This window comes from Dreissena polymorpha, chromosome 6 (assembly GCF_020536995.1).
Source record: "Dreissena polymorpha isolate Duluth1 chromosome 6, UMN_Dpol_1.0, whole genome shotgun sequence".
Lineage (NCBI taxonomy): Eukaryota > Metazoa > Mollusca > Bivalvia > Myida > Dreissenidae > Dreissena > Dreissena polymorpha.
The window spans coordinates 52,610,698-52,624,778 of NC_068360.1; the positions used below are offsets into that span (position 1 = coordinate 52,610,698).

Sequence of the window (14,081 nt, forward strand, 5' to 3'; positions counted from 1 at the left end):
AAAAAAAGACATCTGAAAAAAAAATCGGATGCGGGGTGAATTTTTTTATTTTCATTTACCGTTATCGCTCGGCAAATCTTACGGACATCTTATCAATGTGTAGTGGCATCATGCAATTTCTTTCTTAGTTTTATGTACAGTATACAAAACTTGAGCGGATCTAAGCTTAACAGATATAGTTCTGGGCATGTACTCAATGGGATGCAATATTGTTCGTTATCAGTTCTTAGTTTATTTTTGTACTTTGCAATACTTATAACCGGCTTATATCATTTTATTGATTAAAGGCACTGATCATAAATCGAATTTATTCCGTGACCCATCTTTTGAAATGCATGAATTCTCTAAGCACTTTTACATACATGCTGTGTTGAACGCTTTATTTGTAGAAAAACAAGTGAACAAAACACGATCAAAATATACTTAATAACAAGTAAAGAATCAGGCAATGCAATAACGAATGAACAGTGCTCTTTGAACAGCACACATGAAATGAACGCCAACAAAAAAACTATGTCTTCGTCTTCTTGATTGGCGGAAGTTGCTTCTTCCGGTTATGCACGAGCTCGTCGGTAAGTGCTACATCATCGTTGTCGTCATCATCGCCGACCCGTATCTTAGGCAAACGTTCGCCAATCCAATTATGAGTATAATTAACTGAAATTTTGGAATCAATTAAATTTAAGACATATATCCACCAAGAAAAAAGGCTTCATAACTTTTGATTAGCTATTTTCAATTTCGATTCAATTGAGCTTTCATTAATGCGTTTAAACTAATATAATATGGTGGCATTGTGAAATAAAACCTAGCAAACGATTTGCTCAGATCTGATTAAATCAATTGAACTATGAAATTATATAATAACGTCAGCTGAGAGGAAAATAATGTTTTGATAACTAATTCGTACACAAGCCAATATTTGCAGCATAAAAATAATATAATATGAATTATATACATGTATACACCGGTTATCTTATATACGGTATAATAATTTGTAATAAAATATCACAAGGCAGTCCAATCGACACCTGTACCCCGCCGAATTGCTTTTGCCATTCATGCCGTCTGCAAATTGCCTCAATATGCTAAAGTGTGCGGACAAGTTTCAAGAAAATCATTCAAGGGGCAAAGGGGCTGTAGAATGGAAATGAACATGCGAGATTAAATATTAAACGTTTGACATTTAGTTTGCTTGACTTACTTTTGGCTTCTGCACATGGTCTCGATGAGCAAATCATTAAGCATAGATTAAAGAAAATCTATTTTGAAATTCGTCTCAATTATCTACACATATAACCAAGTTTCATGAAAATCCTTCACTATATATAGGTTTCAATTGAGTGGGCACGATAATGGACTTTCAAACATATGACATTCAAGTCTGGCATTGACCTTAAGTCGGCGGGACTGAGTATTGCCTTCTGCACATCGCCTCTACGACGTGAACATCAGAACCAAGCTTAACAACATTCTTACACAGTATCGGAGATGTGGAGCGGGCACACAACTGTTATAGAAAGGCGAAACGACAGACGGTTGACGGACCGAGGGCATTCAACCTGAGTTGCAATTGTGGATTATTATACCGTATACACGTATTTTAAAAATATTTTCAAACTTCAAATACCTGAATTGTTTGAATTTTCCGAGAATATATCCTGGTTTAATATACGACTGTTGCCATACGATGACCAATATTTCTCCACGTCTTGTCGAGTGCGCAGAACGCCCTTCCGCTGTAGTTCGTCTGCCAAGCGCGTCGCTTTGCAGTAATTCGACACCGGAAGTGTTTTCACGTAAGACTTGTCATGCACGTACACGTGCTTAGGTCCGCGGTGAAGTCGAAGCTTTTTCTTCTCCTAGAAATATATTTTATGTTGAGAATTATGGTCGTGAAAAAGTGGAGAAATACTGTATGTTCGAACAAATCATCTAAACATGAAATATCGAAACCGTTTTGTACGCCACCCTGACTAACCACTTCTTCCTGTTCGCGCAGGCGCCCTTGAAGCGCCTCGTTGTATTTTCGGCGCTCCTCGCGCTGCTTGTCCACCTTGCTGCGCAAGCGCTTTACGTAGTCGTCGAACCTTTCCAGCTGTTCCCTAGCAACAGCTTCCATTCGCAACTGTCGCATCTGAAAAAAGTATAATTATATAAATATGATAACATAACTGTACAAAAATAACTTTTGGAAAGAGTAGACCTCCGCCATGAAAAGTTACCCTATGTAACAACTAGATAGCCTTTTAAATTTTATCACCGTTGTAAAAAAAAATTTTTGATTGGTTAGAATCATTTACAAAATATGGATCCGGGGGCCGTTTCATAAACGATCGTACGACAATTTTAACTTATGAGATAATTTTGTAATCGAAATAAGTAGACGAACTAACTCGCCATGCTCGTCAAATGTATACGTCGTTAGAGATGCCAATAAAATTAATAAAGTACTGAAAACTTATAATCATATGATATGGACTTAAGCTATTATGCATCTTTGAAAAATCTATCGTGTCGGTAATGTGTACTACGACGTTTATTGAAACGGTCCCCTGAGGAACTGAATTTCAACCACTATGTCATAATTGTCTGTATTTGAGCCTTTTAACAATGTTTAGTAAGCGGTGGTAAGTGTTGTACCATACGCCTATACGTCTTAGCATTAAATGCAGATATATTCCATTGCCTGCTGGGAAATTTGTCGTCTGCTAAAATGTCGTCTGCTGAATTTCTAAAATAAGCATTTTCTTCGATTTTTTTTCAAAGAATACTCTCAGAATAGCAAACAGTTTGGATCCTGATGAGACGCCACGTTCTGTGGCGTCTCATCTGGATCCAAACTGTTTGCAAAGGCCTTCAAAAGTCAGTTACAGCACTGGAAGAGTTAAATGAAACTGTGAACACTGTATAAATAAGCACTTGCTCGCCGTGGCGTAATGGATATAGTGTCCGCATAGCGATCGGGAGATCACGGGTTCAATCCCCATTGTGGGAGCGTTCTTAAGTTCTTCCTCAAAGACATCAAATACTGTTTCTACCATAGAAACTCGAGAGCGTTTCAACAAGCCTTCTGCTTTCGATTCAATAACGCTACAATAGAAAGGTTTAAACTAAACGAAAACATCACAGATATAATACCTCATTCCGCTGTCTGTTATCGTGATGTTCTTCCCCATCTTGCGTCTGTTTCGTCAATTTCTTATGCTTTCCTTTGACCCGCCTGCGAGGCCTATCTCCGTCCTTAAAAAATAATAATTACGCGTTTTTCACAAGTAATAAATGTGTGTTTATTCCGTAACTAAAAAACATCTACGTATCAGAATAATATTTGTTATATAAAAGTTCAGGATAAAACGTCAATATAAGGAGCGAATTCGAGCGAAAAAATCTTTACAGCCCATTGATGTAACATGAATTTTGAAGGGAATGACGTTACAAGTACACACAGTTAAAATGAATAATTATGTTTCTTTGGTACTCGGATTTAAGGGGAGTTATCTCAGGTGCTAAAAACAAATTTGATTTTTTCTGCTTACTATTACAAAAAGTCATAAACTTTTATGAATTAAAAGAGCAAAACTAACTTCCTCTTCGATGGGCGTCTGGTAAATACTCAGGAGATTGGGAAAACTTGAGTGCATGCGCATCTTCTCGTTGTGGAGGTTTAGACGAGACTGCGACATACTTCCGAAACCCGTCTGCAGCGTCAACGTGCTTGACATATCTTTGACGTCATCAGTCTCCGTTACGTCATCGCCGTTGTCATAGTGATGCAGACGGTGAGTGTGGTGCTGCAGTCATCATAAAATGAAACGTGCGGTTTATAACAGCAAGAGGGACATATGACATAGGTCGCACACTTTAAACTTCAGGAACTAAACTGATCTGAAAATCTTTAAATAATTTAAAATTCAGGTCTAATTGAGACCGAGTTGCTTTTGGCTTGCAGTGTAAATAAATTGAGTCGCGTTCTGAGAAAACTGGGCATAATACATGTGCGTAAAGTGTCGTCCCAGATTAGCCTGTGCAGTCCACACAGGCTAATCAGGGACGACACTTTCCGCCGAAATCGGATTTTTTGCTTAGAAGAGACTTCATTTAAACGAAAATTGTCATAAATGCGGAAAGTGTCGTCCCTGATTAGCCTGTGCAGACTGCACAGGCTAATCTGAGACGACACTTTACGCACATGCATTATGCCCAGTTTTCTCAGAAAACGACTCAATTATTAAATATTTACGAAAATATGTAATGAGCGTTATATATCGGCAAACATGTAGACCGTAATGCCCCGTGATTTTGATAAAGACCAAACAATGCATGTCGATCGACCAAAGGTTTCACATTTCTGATGATTGGCATTTCAACAGGCTTCTTTAATAAACACGCATAATAATAAATGCGCATAAAATTTACAAAAAAACTTGATCAACTTCATAGCAGAAGCGATTTTAGCATTTTATGTACATAAAGCTTAGATATATACCGTGCGAATTACTTCCCTAACCTGTCAGTATACATTCTATGGAAATAGTACTGTGATCCGCATTTTTAGAGGGGAAAAATTACTCGAGACAACAACAATAGCATAGTTGTTGGCTTTACTCGTGCAACAATAATATTAAAAAACGCACACAAGCTAACATTTTAAAGAAATTGAATCAAAACAACCCTAAAAACATATATGAATACAATTTTATTAACATTACTAGTATGAAAGCTGGGCAACGAAAACAAAAAAAAATAAAATTATGTAAAACAAATCTAAAACAATTTCAAGGTACATGACGTACATACCCCGTGGAAGTTAGATTCCGCCAACGTCGCCATCTTTGTAATGATCAGTAATTGAAATCAATAGATTAAGTCTTCTTAGCTAAATTGCCTGTCACGGATTTCACATTCCTTGGTCATACATTGATAGCATCTATCATCTACTCTGCACACCATGTTAGACCCATATAGAAATAGCAATTCGTATTTCCACCAAGTCCCGAGATTTGAATGTATCGATCACAAAAATTATGAAATTAATAATAAATGTGTTGTTTTATTTCCCTAGCGCTTTAAACACAGCGAAACTGTTAATGTCGATTTAATAATTATCTTATTAATAATGAACACGTCCATTAAATAGTAAAATGATGCCGTGGAACACAGTCGATAGAGATCCAAATGTACATGCAAGTTTGCTTTTGTGACAGAGACACAATTTTCTATCCGTAATGTTTGCCGAATTAAAATTGAATTAAATTAAGTACATATTACGAACCGTTTAATCTCTACTAATGAAGTCAATTCGTTTTATGCATTTATGTTCCGAGCGCTTTATATACATGTATGTAAAATACGGCAGAACGAAATTAACACTTATTGGGTTTAAGGTTCAGCCATTTAATCTTAGATAAATACCCGCGTATAATTCGGCGCTTATTTAAAGCAATCAGAACAAAAGCCGAGTCATTGAAAGACTTCAATCAGATTGAAAAAAAAAATAATTGTTTTAAAAGAATACAGTCAAAACACCGTGAAATCGACCTGATTTTACAGCTGGTATAATATAACGTTCTTATATATTAAAGAGACTTGTTCAAAGATTTTCGTATTAAAAAATGGCATTTAATGAATTTACTCACAAAACTATTTGCAATAGGTATGATAACAAGGAAAATGTTTGTAATGTGTCAGCCCTGATGCTTCAACCTTTGACCTCGCGAAGTAAAAGTAACCACGCTTACACTACACCTCGCAAGCTTTCGAATTTTGACGGGTAGTTTAAAGCGGGTATATACGATTTTGTCAAATATTTATGAATTTATATAAAATGTGTAAAAACTTATTATATATATATTTCAATATAAATAAAAATAAAAGTTAAGAAGAACATGTGTCGAAAAATGCGAAATAAGCCAGATATTTAATTATGAAATTGAAAACGGCTGTACAGCCGAATTCGCCAGCATGTATACCATACATGTACGATGTGAATCTAAACTTAGTTTAACGGTTTATTTGAATTCCTGCAACGATATCTATTCATACGACACACGAACACTAACTCCGATCCTAATACAAAGACGAATGCTTCAATCGGGACTCCTCGGACAATTCCGCCATATCGGCGATCGTCTCTCGGGTGTATTTGGTGGAAGGATATGTCTAACGCCTCTAGGCGGAAGATATTACACCGAAAATATAGTTCGGGTTACACACTATTAAATTTGCACTGAATCAAACGATAATATAGATATATAAGGACCAATATCTTTAAGGAGTAATATAATAGAATATTTATTAATGTTATTGTTTAAAATTAGATATTTTGCATGCAAAATATTCAAATTTTAATAAAATGCTAAAAAAGCCTATTAGTTGTTTATTGAAGGGAAAACATCAACATTATTCAAACTTAAAAGAATCAGTTTTTCTTAAATTATATTCATTGCAACATTGCTGATGTTCGGCTGCAGGCGACAAACTTTGAGATTTAATCAATATGTCTATGTTCTATACCATCAACAATCGTACAACACTGTACAGTGGTACAGAGAAAACTTTTCGATGTAATATAAGAAATAGTAAACTCCACGTTGGTCCCAATGGCATTATAGTGACCAGCCAGCTGAGGCAGTCACAAACTGTATATTTCATGAAATGGAATGAGTGGGGCTTGATTGAATTTGAAAAACGATTCTTTCTGTACATTTGATGATGGCAACCATACAGTACTTCTGGCAGATATTGTTTATACTTTATCCTAGGCATTTTAATTCCAGATGTTGTTATAATCCCGGCCAGACAACTAGCTTTTCAAAGCCTTAAACAATCCAGTGCCATTAAAATTAGGGACAGTGTAACAATGTTCAGTTTTGTAATATTAATATATTATAAGGCATAACTTTGCCCTTGGAAATGAACTCAATTCAGAATGGCCTCTCAAAATAAGACATACTGTATTGGAAATGTTAAAACTGAGCTGTGGTGTTGTTAAAATTTATATTATTTATCTTTTAAGAAACTTTAAGATACATATCACAGGCATGCCCATGGTTTTGGGTCGGTACTCTTTAGATGGGAAACAAAAACACTAAATATGGTCGACAGTGCAGGCAACAATTGTAAAAAGATATTTTCCATCCATGACTGCCATTACTGACATGAAGTTATTTAACTGTAATATGTCTGGCAACAGTGTCAGTCACACTTTTCTAAATATTGATTTATTCATGCATATGTATATATATGCCATACAAGTACAGTCAATTTACAACATTTAACAATTGGAAAACAATTATAACAGGATTTGGATCACAATGCATTGATATATCACATTTTGAATATCACAGTCAAAGTTAATCATTTAAATTCAGTTATAAGTAAATAGTCAGTGTATTTGGCAGAGATCTGAAATAACAAGTAGTTACAAGATGTTTAAATCAAGACATTATATATATACCACAGGATGTCCCATGAAAGGTTTGCAACTTATTTCCAATGGGGCCCTATAGATGGGTGGAAAATGTACAAAAATGGTGGCATTAATATGCATAAAAATATCATTAATTTAAACTTGAGACTATAGTCTTGAGATCAAATAGTAATTAGCATATATTATTAGAGAGCATTAGTTACACAATGTATACTACTATTTTGTGACAATTTGTCATTACATTTAAATGTACATACAAATACTTTATTGATGACTTATTTGAACAACAGTAATACATATATATATATTATAACAAACCAATATATATATATATTATATATATATTATAACAAACCAATCACATAAAACAATAATTTAAACAATAAGACTACTAGTAACAAATAAAATCAGCATCTTTTTCAATTTCAATCATATTGTCTGTGAAAGAAGTTTTCACTCTGTTTTCAAATTCATATTTATTCTTTTATAAGAATTTTTACATCAGCAGGTAAACAGTTCCAGTCTTTGATCGTTTATAATTAAAAGTAGTGCTGGTAAAACCATTCACTTGAGGACATTGAGGTAAATAAAAGTTATCTTTACTATGTCTACTGTTATCACTATGTATATCAGACACTAAACTAAAATTATTATACAAAAAAGGTAATGTAAGAAGGACATTTCTTGTTAACAATTTTATAAACATGAATGAGTGTTATTTGCTTAACTCTGTTTTGAACATTTTTAATAAGCAACCAATATTACTAAAATCTTTAACTTTCAAAGATGTTCTAGAGTCATATCCATGAATAAATTTAACAACTTTATTCTGTACAACTTGTAACCTATTTTTTAACTGTTTACTAATACCATTGTACTATGAAGAGCTAGCATAGTCAAAATGGCATTGAAGCAATGAGTTACATAACAATTTTCTTAATTCCATATTTGAACAGTGGTTTTGTCTATAAAAGAACAGGGGTGTAGATGCTTTTAGGCACAGCAGGCCCGGGCCTACATTTTTTTTTGAAACATGAAAAAATTAAAATTGCTTCAACTTCAAAAATGCATTAAAATGTTGACCCTGAATCTGCATTTCATATTGACATGATCCTCAGGCAATGGATTCTGGTCTTGTTCAAAGGACATATCTTCCAATTATCAACTCTACTTCTTTCTATATAGACATGCAGACAGTATTATTGGAAAGAATTCCCATGGTTTGACTTGTGAATAAGCGAGTGTTACAATTTTAAATGTTTCTCTGTTCCATATTGTTTTAAAATTTAGTTCTCTGGTATAAAGATAATACAGTAAAATTTAGTTCTCTGACATTGAGATAAAAAAGTAAAATATCAAAGAAATACAGGCAAAAGTCTTATATTTTCTTACCTTATTATTTGTCTAGATATGCTTTAAATCTCACCACAGGCGTTATTGGATTTAAAAAATTTCTGGGGGAGGACCCCCGCACACACACCCCCGTTTTTATGTAACATATTCGGGCCTACAGCTCAAAAAATGCTAGCTACGCCCCTGAAGAATCTTATTCTTGAGTTCATCTTTTTTAATTATATTATTAACAATAGATGTAGCAGAAAGATCAGTGTCGAATATTGAACCAAGGTGTTCAACAGATGATTGAGAAACAATAGTGTGATCATTACATTTTACATTAAAATTATGAAGTTTAGATTTCCTTTTGGAACCAAACACTATACATTCAGTTTTTCCAAGGTGTAAAGACAGTTTGTTATCCACTAACCATTTAATACAATTTGCAAGTTCTTTACAAAAAACACTACTGATGATACTAGGATCTTTGTGAAAATAAAGGATGACACTTTCATCGGCATATAGAATAAGTTTACATAAATACAATAATCAAAAATCACTCATATCCTATATCAGTGTTAAGGCATTATGAAATGGAAATGGTGTGACAAGTAACAAGAACCCTACACATTTACATCACAAAACATATGATATCTACAATTACTGGATATAATATATATGTTGAAAGTTAATATAAAGAGGGCAATACAAAAGAATGTACAAAAGTAGTAATAAAGATAAAACAACCAGTTTACAATGTTAAGATTTATGCAGTTGTTGGCAATAAGAGAACAATTACCATTCTTAATTTTGAATTTTGCAAGTGTAAATACATGTATGTAAATCAGAACACAAGAATTTGTTTCCCGGTCACTTTGAACTATATAAGTGCCCAATGTTTACCCTCAGTGAATTTGTAAAACCAACTTATATGTGCTGTCTGTCCGAAAACTTAAACATTTCCTATAACTTTTGCAATATTGAAGATAGCAACTTGATATTTGGCATACATGTGTATCTCATGGAGCTGCACATTTTGAGTACTGAAAGGTCAAGGTCATCCTTAAAGGTCAAATATACGGCTTCAAAGCGGCGCACTAGGGGGCATTATGTTTCTGACAAACACGTCTCTTGTTTTTACATGAAAAACCACAGACATTGTTGGAATTTGCCACATATTAGGCATTGTGCATACATTTTTAAAATCAATTTTCCACACAATGAAGCAGCTTTTTAAAAAGGCACCAAAAAATGTTCCTCCATCCCCTTTGCACGCTAAACAAAGAATCAGTTTTTAGCTCCACTGGCCAAATTTGTTCAACTTATGCCCCTGGGTTATATTTGACCCTGCCCCGTGGGTCACAAAATTGAAAATTGCTTATTTAAGTCCTATTTTGTGAAAACTTTCAAAATCTTCTCGTCCATAACCATTGGGCCTAGGGCTATACAATTTATTATGTAGACATCTAATAGTCCTCTACCAAATTTGTTCAAATTATGCCCCTGGGGTCAAATTTGACACTGCCCGGGGTCACAAAATTGAGTATATGCGTATATAGGGTCTATTTTGTGAAAACTTTACAAATCTCATCCATAACCATTGGGCCTAGGGCTACCAAATTTGGTATGTAGTGGCATCTTATAGTCCTATACCAAGTTTGTTCAAATTATGCCCCTTGGGTAAAGTTTGACCCTACCCCGAGGGTCACAACATTGAACATAGGCTTATATAAGGCCTATTTTGTAAAAACTTATATAAATATATAAATATAAATATATAACTATATAAAAATTTCTTGCCCATATCCATTGGGCCTAGGGCTACCAAATTTGGTATGTAGTGGCATATAAAGTCCTCTACCAAGTTTGTTATGCCCCTGGGGTCAAGTTTGACCCTGTCCCGGGGGTCACAAAAGTGAATATATGCTTATAAAGTGCTTATTTTGTGAAAACTTTAAAAATCTTTTGTCCATAACCATTGGGCCTAGGGCTACCAAATTCGGTATGTAGTGACATCTTATAGTCATCTACCAAGTTTGTTCAAATTATGCCCCTGGGGTCAAGTTTGATCCTGCCCTGAGGGTCACAAAATTGAACATATGCTTATATAAGGCCTAATTTGTGAAAACTTTAAAAACTTCTTGTCCATAACTGTATGGCATAGGGCTACCAAATTTAGTATGAAGTAACATGTAATAGTTCTCTTCTTAGTTTGTTCAAATAATGCCCCTGGGTCAAATTTAAAACTGCCCCGGGGGTCACAAAATTGAATATATGCTTATAAAGTGCTTATTTTGTGAAAACTTAAAATATATTCTTGTCCATAGCCATTGGACCTAGGGCTACCAAATTTGGTATGTAATGACATCTTATAGTCCTCTACCAAGTTTGTTCAAATTATGCCCCTTGAGTCAAGTTTGACCCTGCGCCGAGGGTCACAACATTGAACATATGCTTATATAAGGCTTATTTTGTGAAAACTTTAAAAACTTCTTGTCTATAACTGTATGGCATAGGGCTACCAAATTTGGTATGTAGTGACATGTAATAGTTCTCTTCTTAGTTTGTTCAAATAATGCCCCTTGGGTCAAATTTGAAACTGCCCCGGGGGTCACAAAATTGAATATATGCTTATAAAGGGCTATTTTTTGTGAAAACTTTAAAACCTTCTTGTCCATAACCATTTGGCCTAGGGCTACCAAATTTGGTATGTAGTGACATCTTATAGTTCTCTACCAAATTTGTTCAAATTTTATCCCTGGGGTAAAATTTGACCCTGCCCCGGGGGTCACAAAATTGAACATATGCTTATATAAGGCCTATTTTGTGAAAACTTAAAAGAAAATTCTTGTCCATAACCATTAGGCCTAGGGCTACACAATTTGGTATGTAGTGACATTGTATAGTCCTATACTTAGTATGTTCAAATTATGCCCCAGGGGTCAAATTTGACCCTGCCCTGGGGGCCACAAAATCGATTATATGCTAATATAAGGCCTATTTTGTGAAAACTTTAAATATCTTCTTGTCCTTAACCATAAGGCTACCAAATTTGGTATGTAGTAACGTCTAATAGTTTTCTACCAAGTTTGTTCAAATTATGCCCCTTGGGTCAAATTTGACCCTGCCCGGGGGGTCACAAAACTGAACATACGCTTATATGGGGCCTATTTTGTGAAAACTTTAAAAATATTTTTGTTCATAACCATTGGGCCAAGGGCTCCCAAATTTGGTATGTAGTGGCATCTAATAAACCTCTACAAATTTGTTCAAATAATGCCTCTGGGGTCAAATTTGACCCTGCCCCGGGGGTCAAAAAATTGAATAAACGCTTATAAAGCGCCTATTTTGTGAAATCTTTTTAAAAAATCTTGTCGAAAACCATTCGGACTACAGCTACCAAATTTGGTTTGCATTAACATCTTATAGTCCTCTACCAAGTTTGTTCAAATTATGCCCTTTGGGTCAAATTTGACCCTGACCGGCGGTCACAAAATTGAACATTATATACGCTTATATCTTGCTTATTTTGTGAAAACTGTTAACATATTCTTATCCTTAACTCTAGGACCTAGGGCTACCACATTTTGTATGTAGTGAGGTATAGTAGTCCTCTACAAAGTTTTCTCAAATTATGCCCCTGGGGTTAAATTTGACCCAGCCCAGGGAGTCACAAAAGTGTACATGTGCTTAAATAGGGCCTATATTTAAGTATTTGCACATGCCAAGAGTATTTGTTTCAGCCTTTTTTCAGCAGTGGAGCGATAGAGGGCCATCGTGGCCCTCTTGTTTATAAGAATATGTCAAAATGGGCAAAAGTCAGGGACAATACTGTCTAAATGCCCTTTTAACAACACATGGTGACATGCTGCTGTAGTATATTTTCTCTGTAAATTTACAGCGAAACACAAAATGTGATCATCATAAATATAAAGCTTACGTGTATATAAATATGATACCCGGTATTTATACAAATTAACCTGGATATTTATGAAAAACACCATCTCCCTGTAAAGTGTAAAGACAGAAGGCATTTGTTCACCAGTAACATTATGTTCAGTACTGGTAAATTGCAAGCAACGAACATGAAAAATTTAGTTCCCAATTCATCGAGTTTTTAAAAAGTTCAACTTTGCTTAAGTAATAATGCATAAATGTTGATTCTAAAGAAAAAGAGTAATCATTTATGCCCAAACTGTTCTGCTGTCCAGAAGCAAGGACGTCATATACAAGCTTTACAACATTTATAGTTTTAATTACTTAACAATCTTAAATGAATGTCCATTCTAAGTTTTCTGTCGTATTCATCCCTCAAATCATACATGTTTCTTGCATAATTGAATGTTTATGTCCATGGATCACAATGTATATAGAAATAAACATTATTTTGAATTATCTTTCACAGTTATATATTTAATATTAGGTTATTTTTGGGATACACTAAAGCAAATATTAACATTTGTCTCAAAATGAATCATCCTCTGAAGCCCCTGATGGGATTCAAACCCACACCTCTTTCCTCTGGAGAGGAAAGTATTCTATCTTAAAATACAAGGGCATGTAAGAGGAAAACTAGCAATTTCAAAGGGAAATTTTCACCGAATAGACTTGATTGAAGTTTGTTATTAAATACTTTAAATTGATAAGTAAACATTTGAGCAAAATACCTCAATAAAAAATAGAAATTTAAAAAGAAAGGAAGTCTTCCTTAACAGGGCTCGACCCACTGACCCTTGGAGTAAAAGCTTAAACCAATGGGCCATCGGTGCTCCCATTATAGTCAGTGGTTTATTTCAGGGTTGGCATATTGACCGGTCAATTGAGTATTGACCGGGCCGGTGGTCAATACCCGGTTAAAACCGGTCAATACTGGTCGATTGAAAATTGTAGCATTTAAACATTACAAAGGAGCCATTTTATATTAAATCAATAATTAATCTGTAATTGATCAACTTTTTTCTGAGTTATTTATTGTAAAAAAAATCTTTAAAGCTGTAAAAAGTTACTTCTTTATTATTTATGGAAACAGCCTCAATTACATAAGGACTAAGGCAATATCTTTATCTCAGTGTATCACATCTGTTACTAAAGTATTATTACTATTGTAGGTACCATAGCATTTCACTTATCTATTGGTATATCTATTTGATAAGCAGATGGACAAACAGAACTCTTGTGTATTCTAGGGTTATAAATCTGGCCTCTTAGTTGGTAATAAAATGCATGCAGTGTTATGTCTCTGATATTGACAATTAAGCAAATCTGCCCTTAGGCTATTTCATATCACTCACACAAAAGAAGATTACATTGTACT

General features: G+C 34.5%; 2 protein-coding genes across 4 annotated transcripts in view; one reads left to right on the forward strand and one right to left on the reverse strand.

Annotated features, from left to right (window-relative positions):
* LOC127833413 (thimet oligopeptidase-like) overlaps positions 1-14,081 on the forward strand; it is a 388,329-nt gene that overhangs the window by 177,000 nt on the left and 197,248 nt on the right. The gene's annotated exons all lie outside the window — the stretch shown is intronic.
* On the reverse strand, positions 366-5,463 carry LOC127833425 (uncharacterized). The gene is made up of 6 exons (XM_052358662.1): positions 4,801-5,463; positions 3,588-3,794; positions 3,142-3,243; positions 1,982-2,137; positions 1,631-1,862; positions 366-657 (listed from the first exon to the last, which is right to left on the reverse strand). The coding sequence occupies exons 1-6, from the start codon at positions 4,831-4,833 to the stop codon at positions 512-514; spliced, it is 876 nt and encodes a 291-aa protein (XP_052214622.1). The 5' UTR covers positions 4,834-5,463; the 3' UTR covers positions 366-511.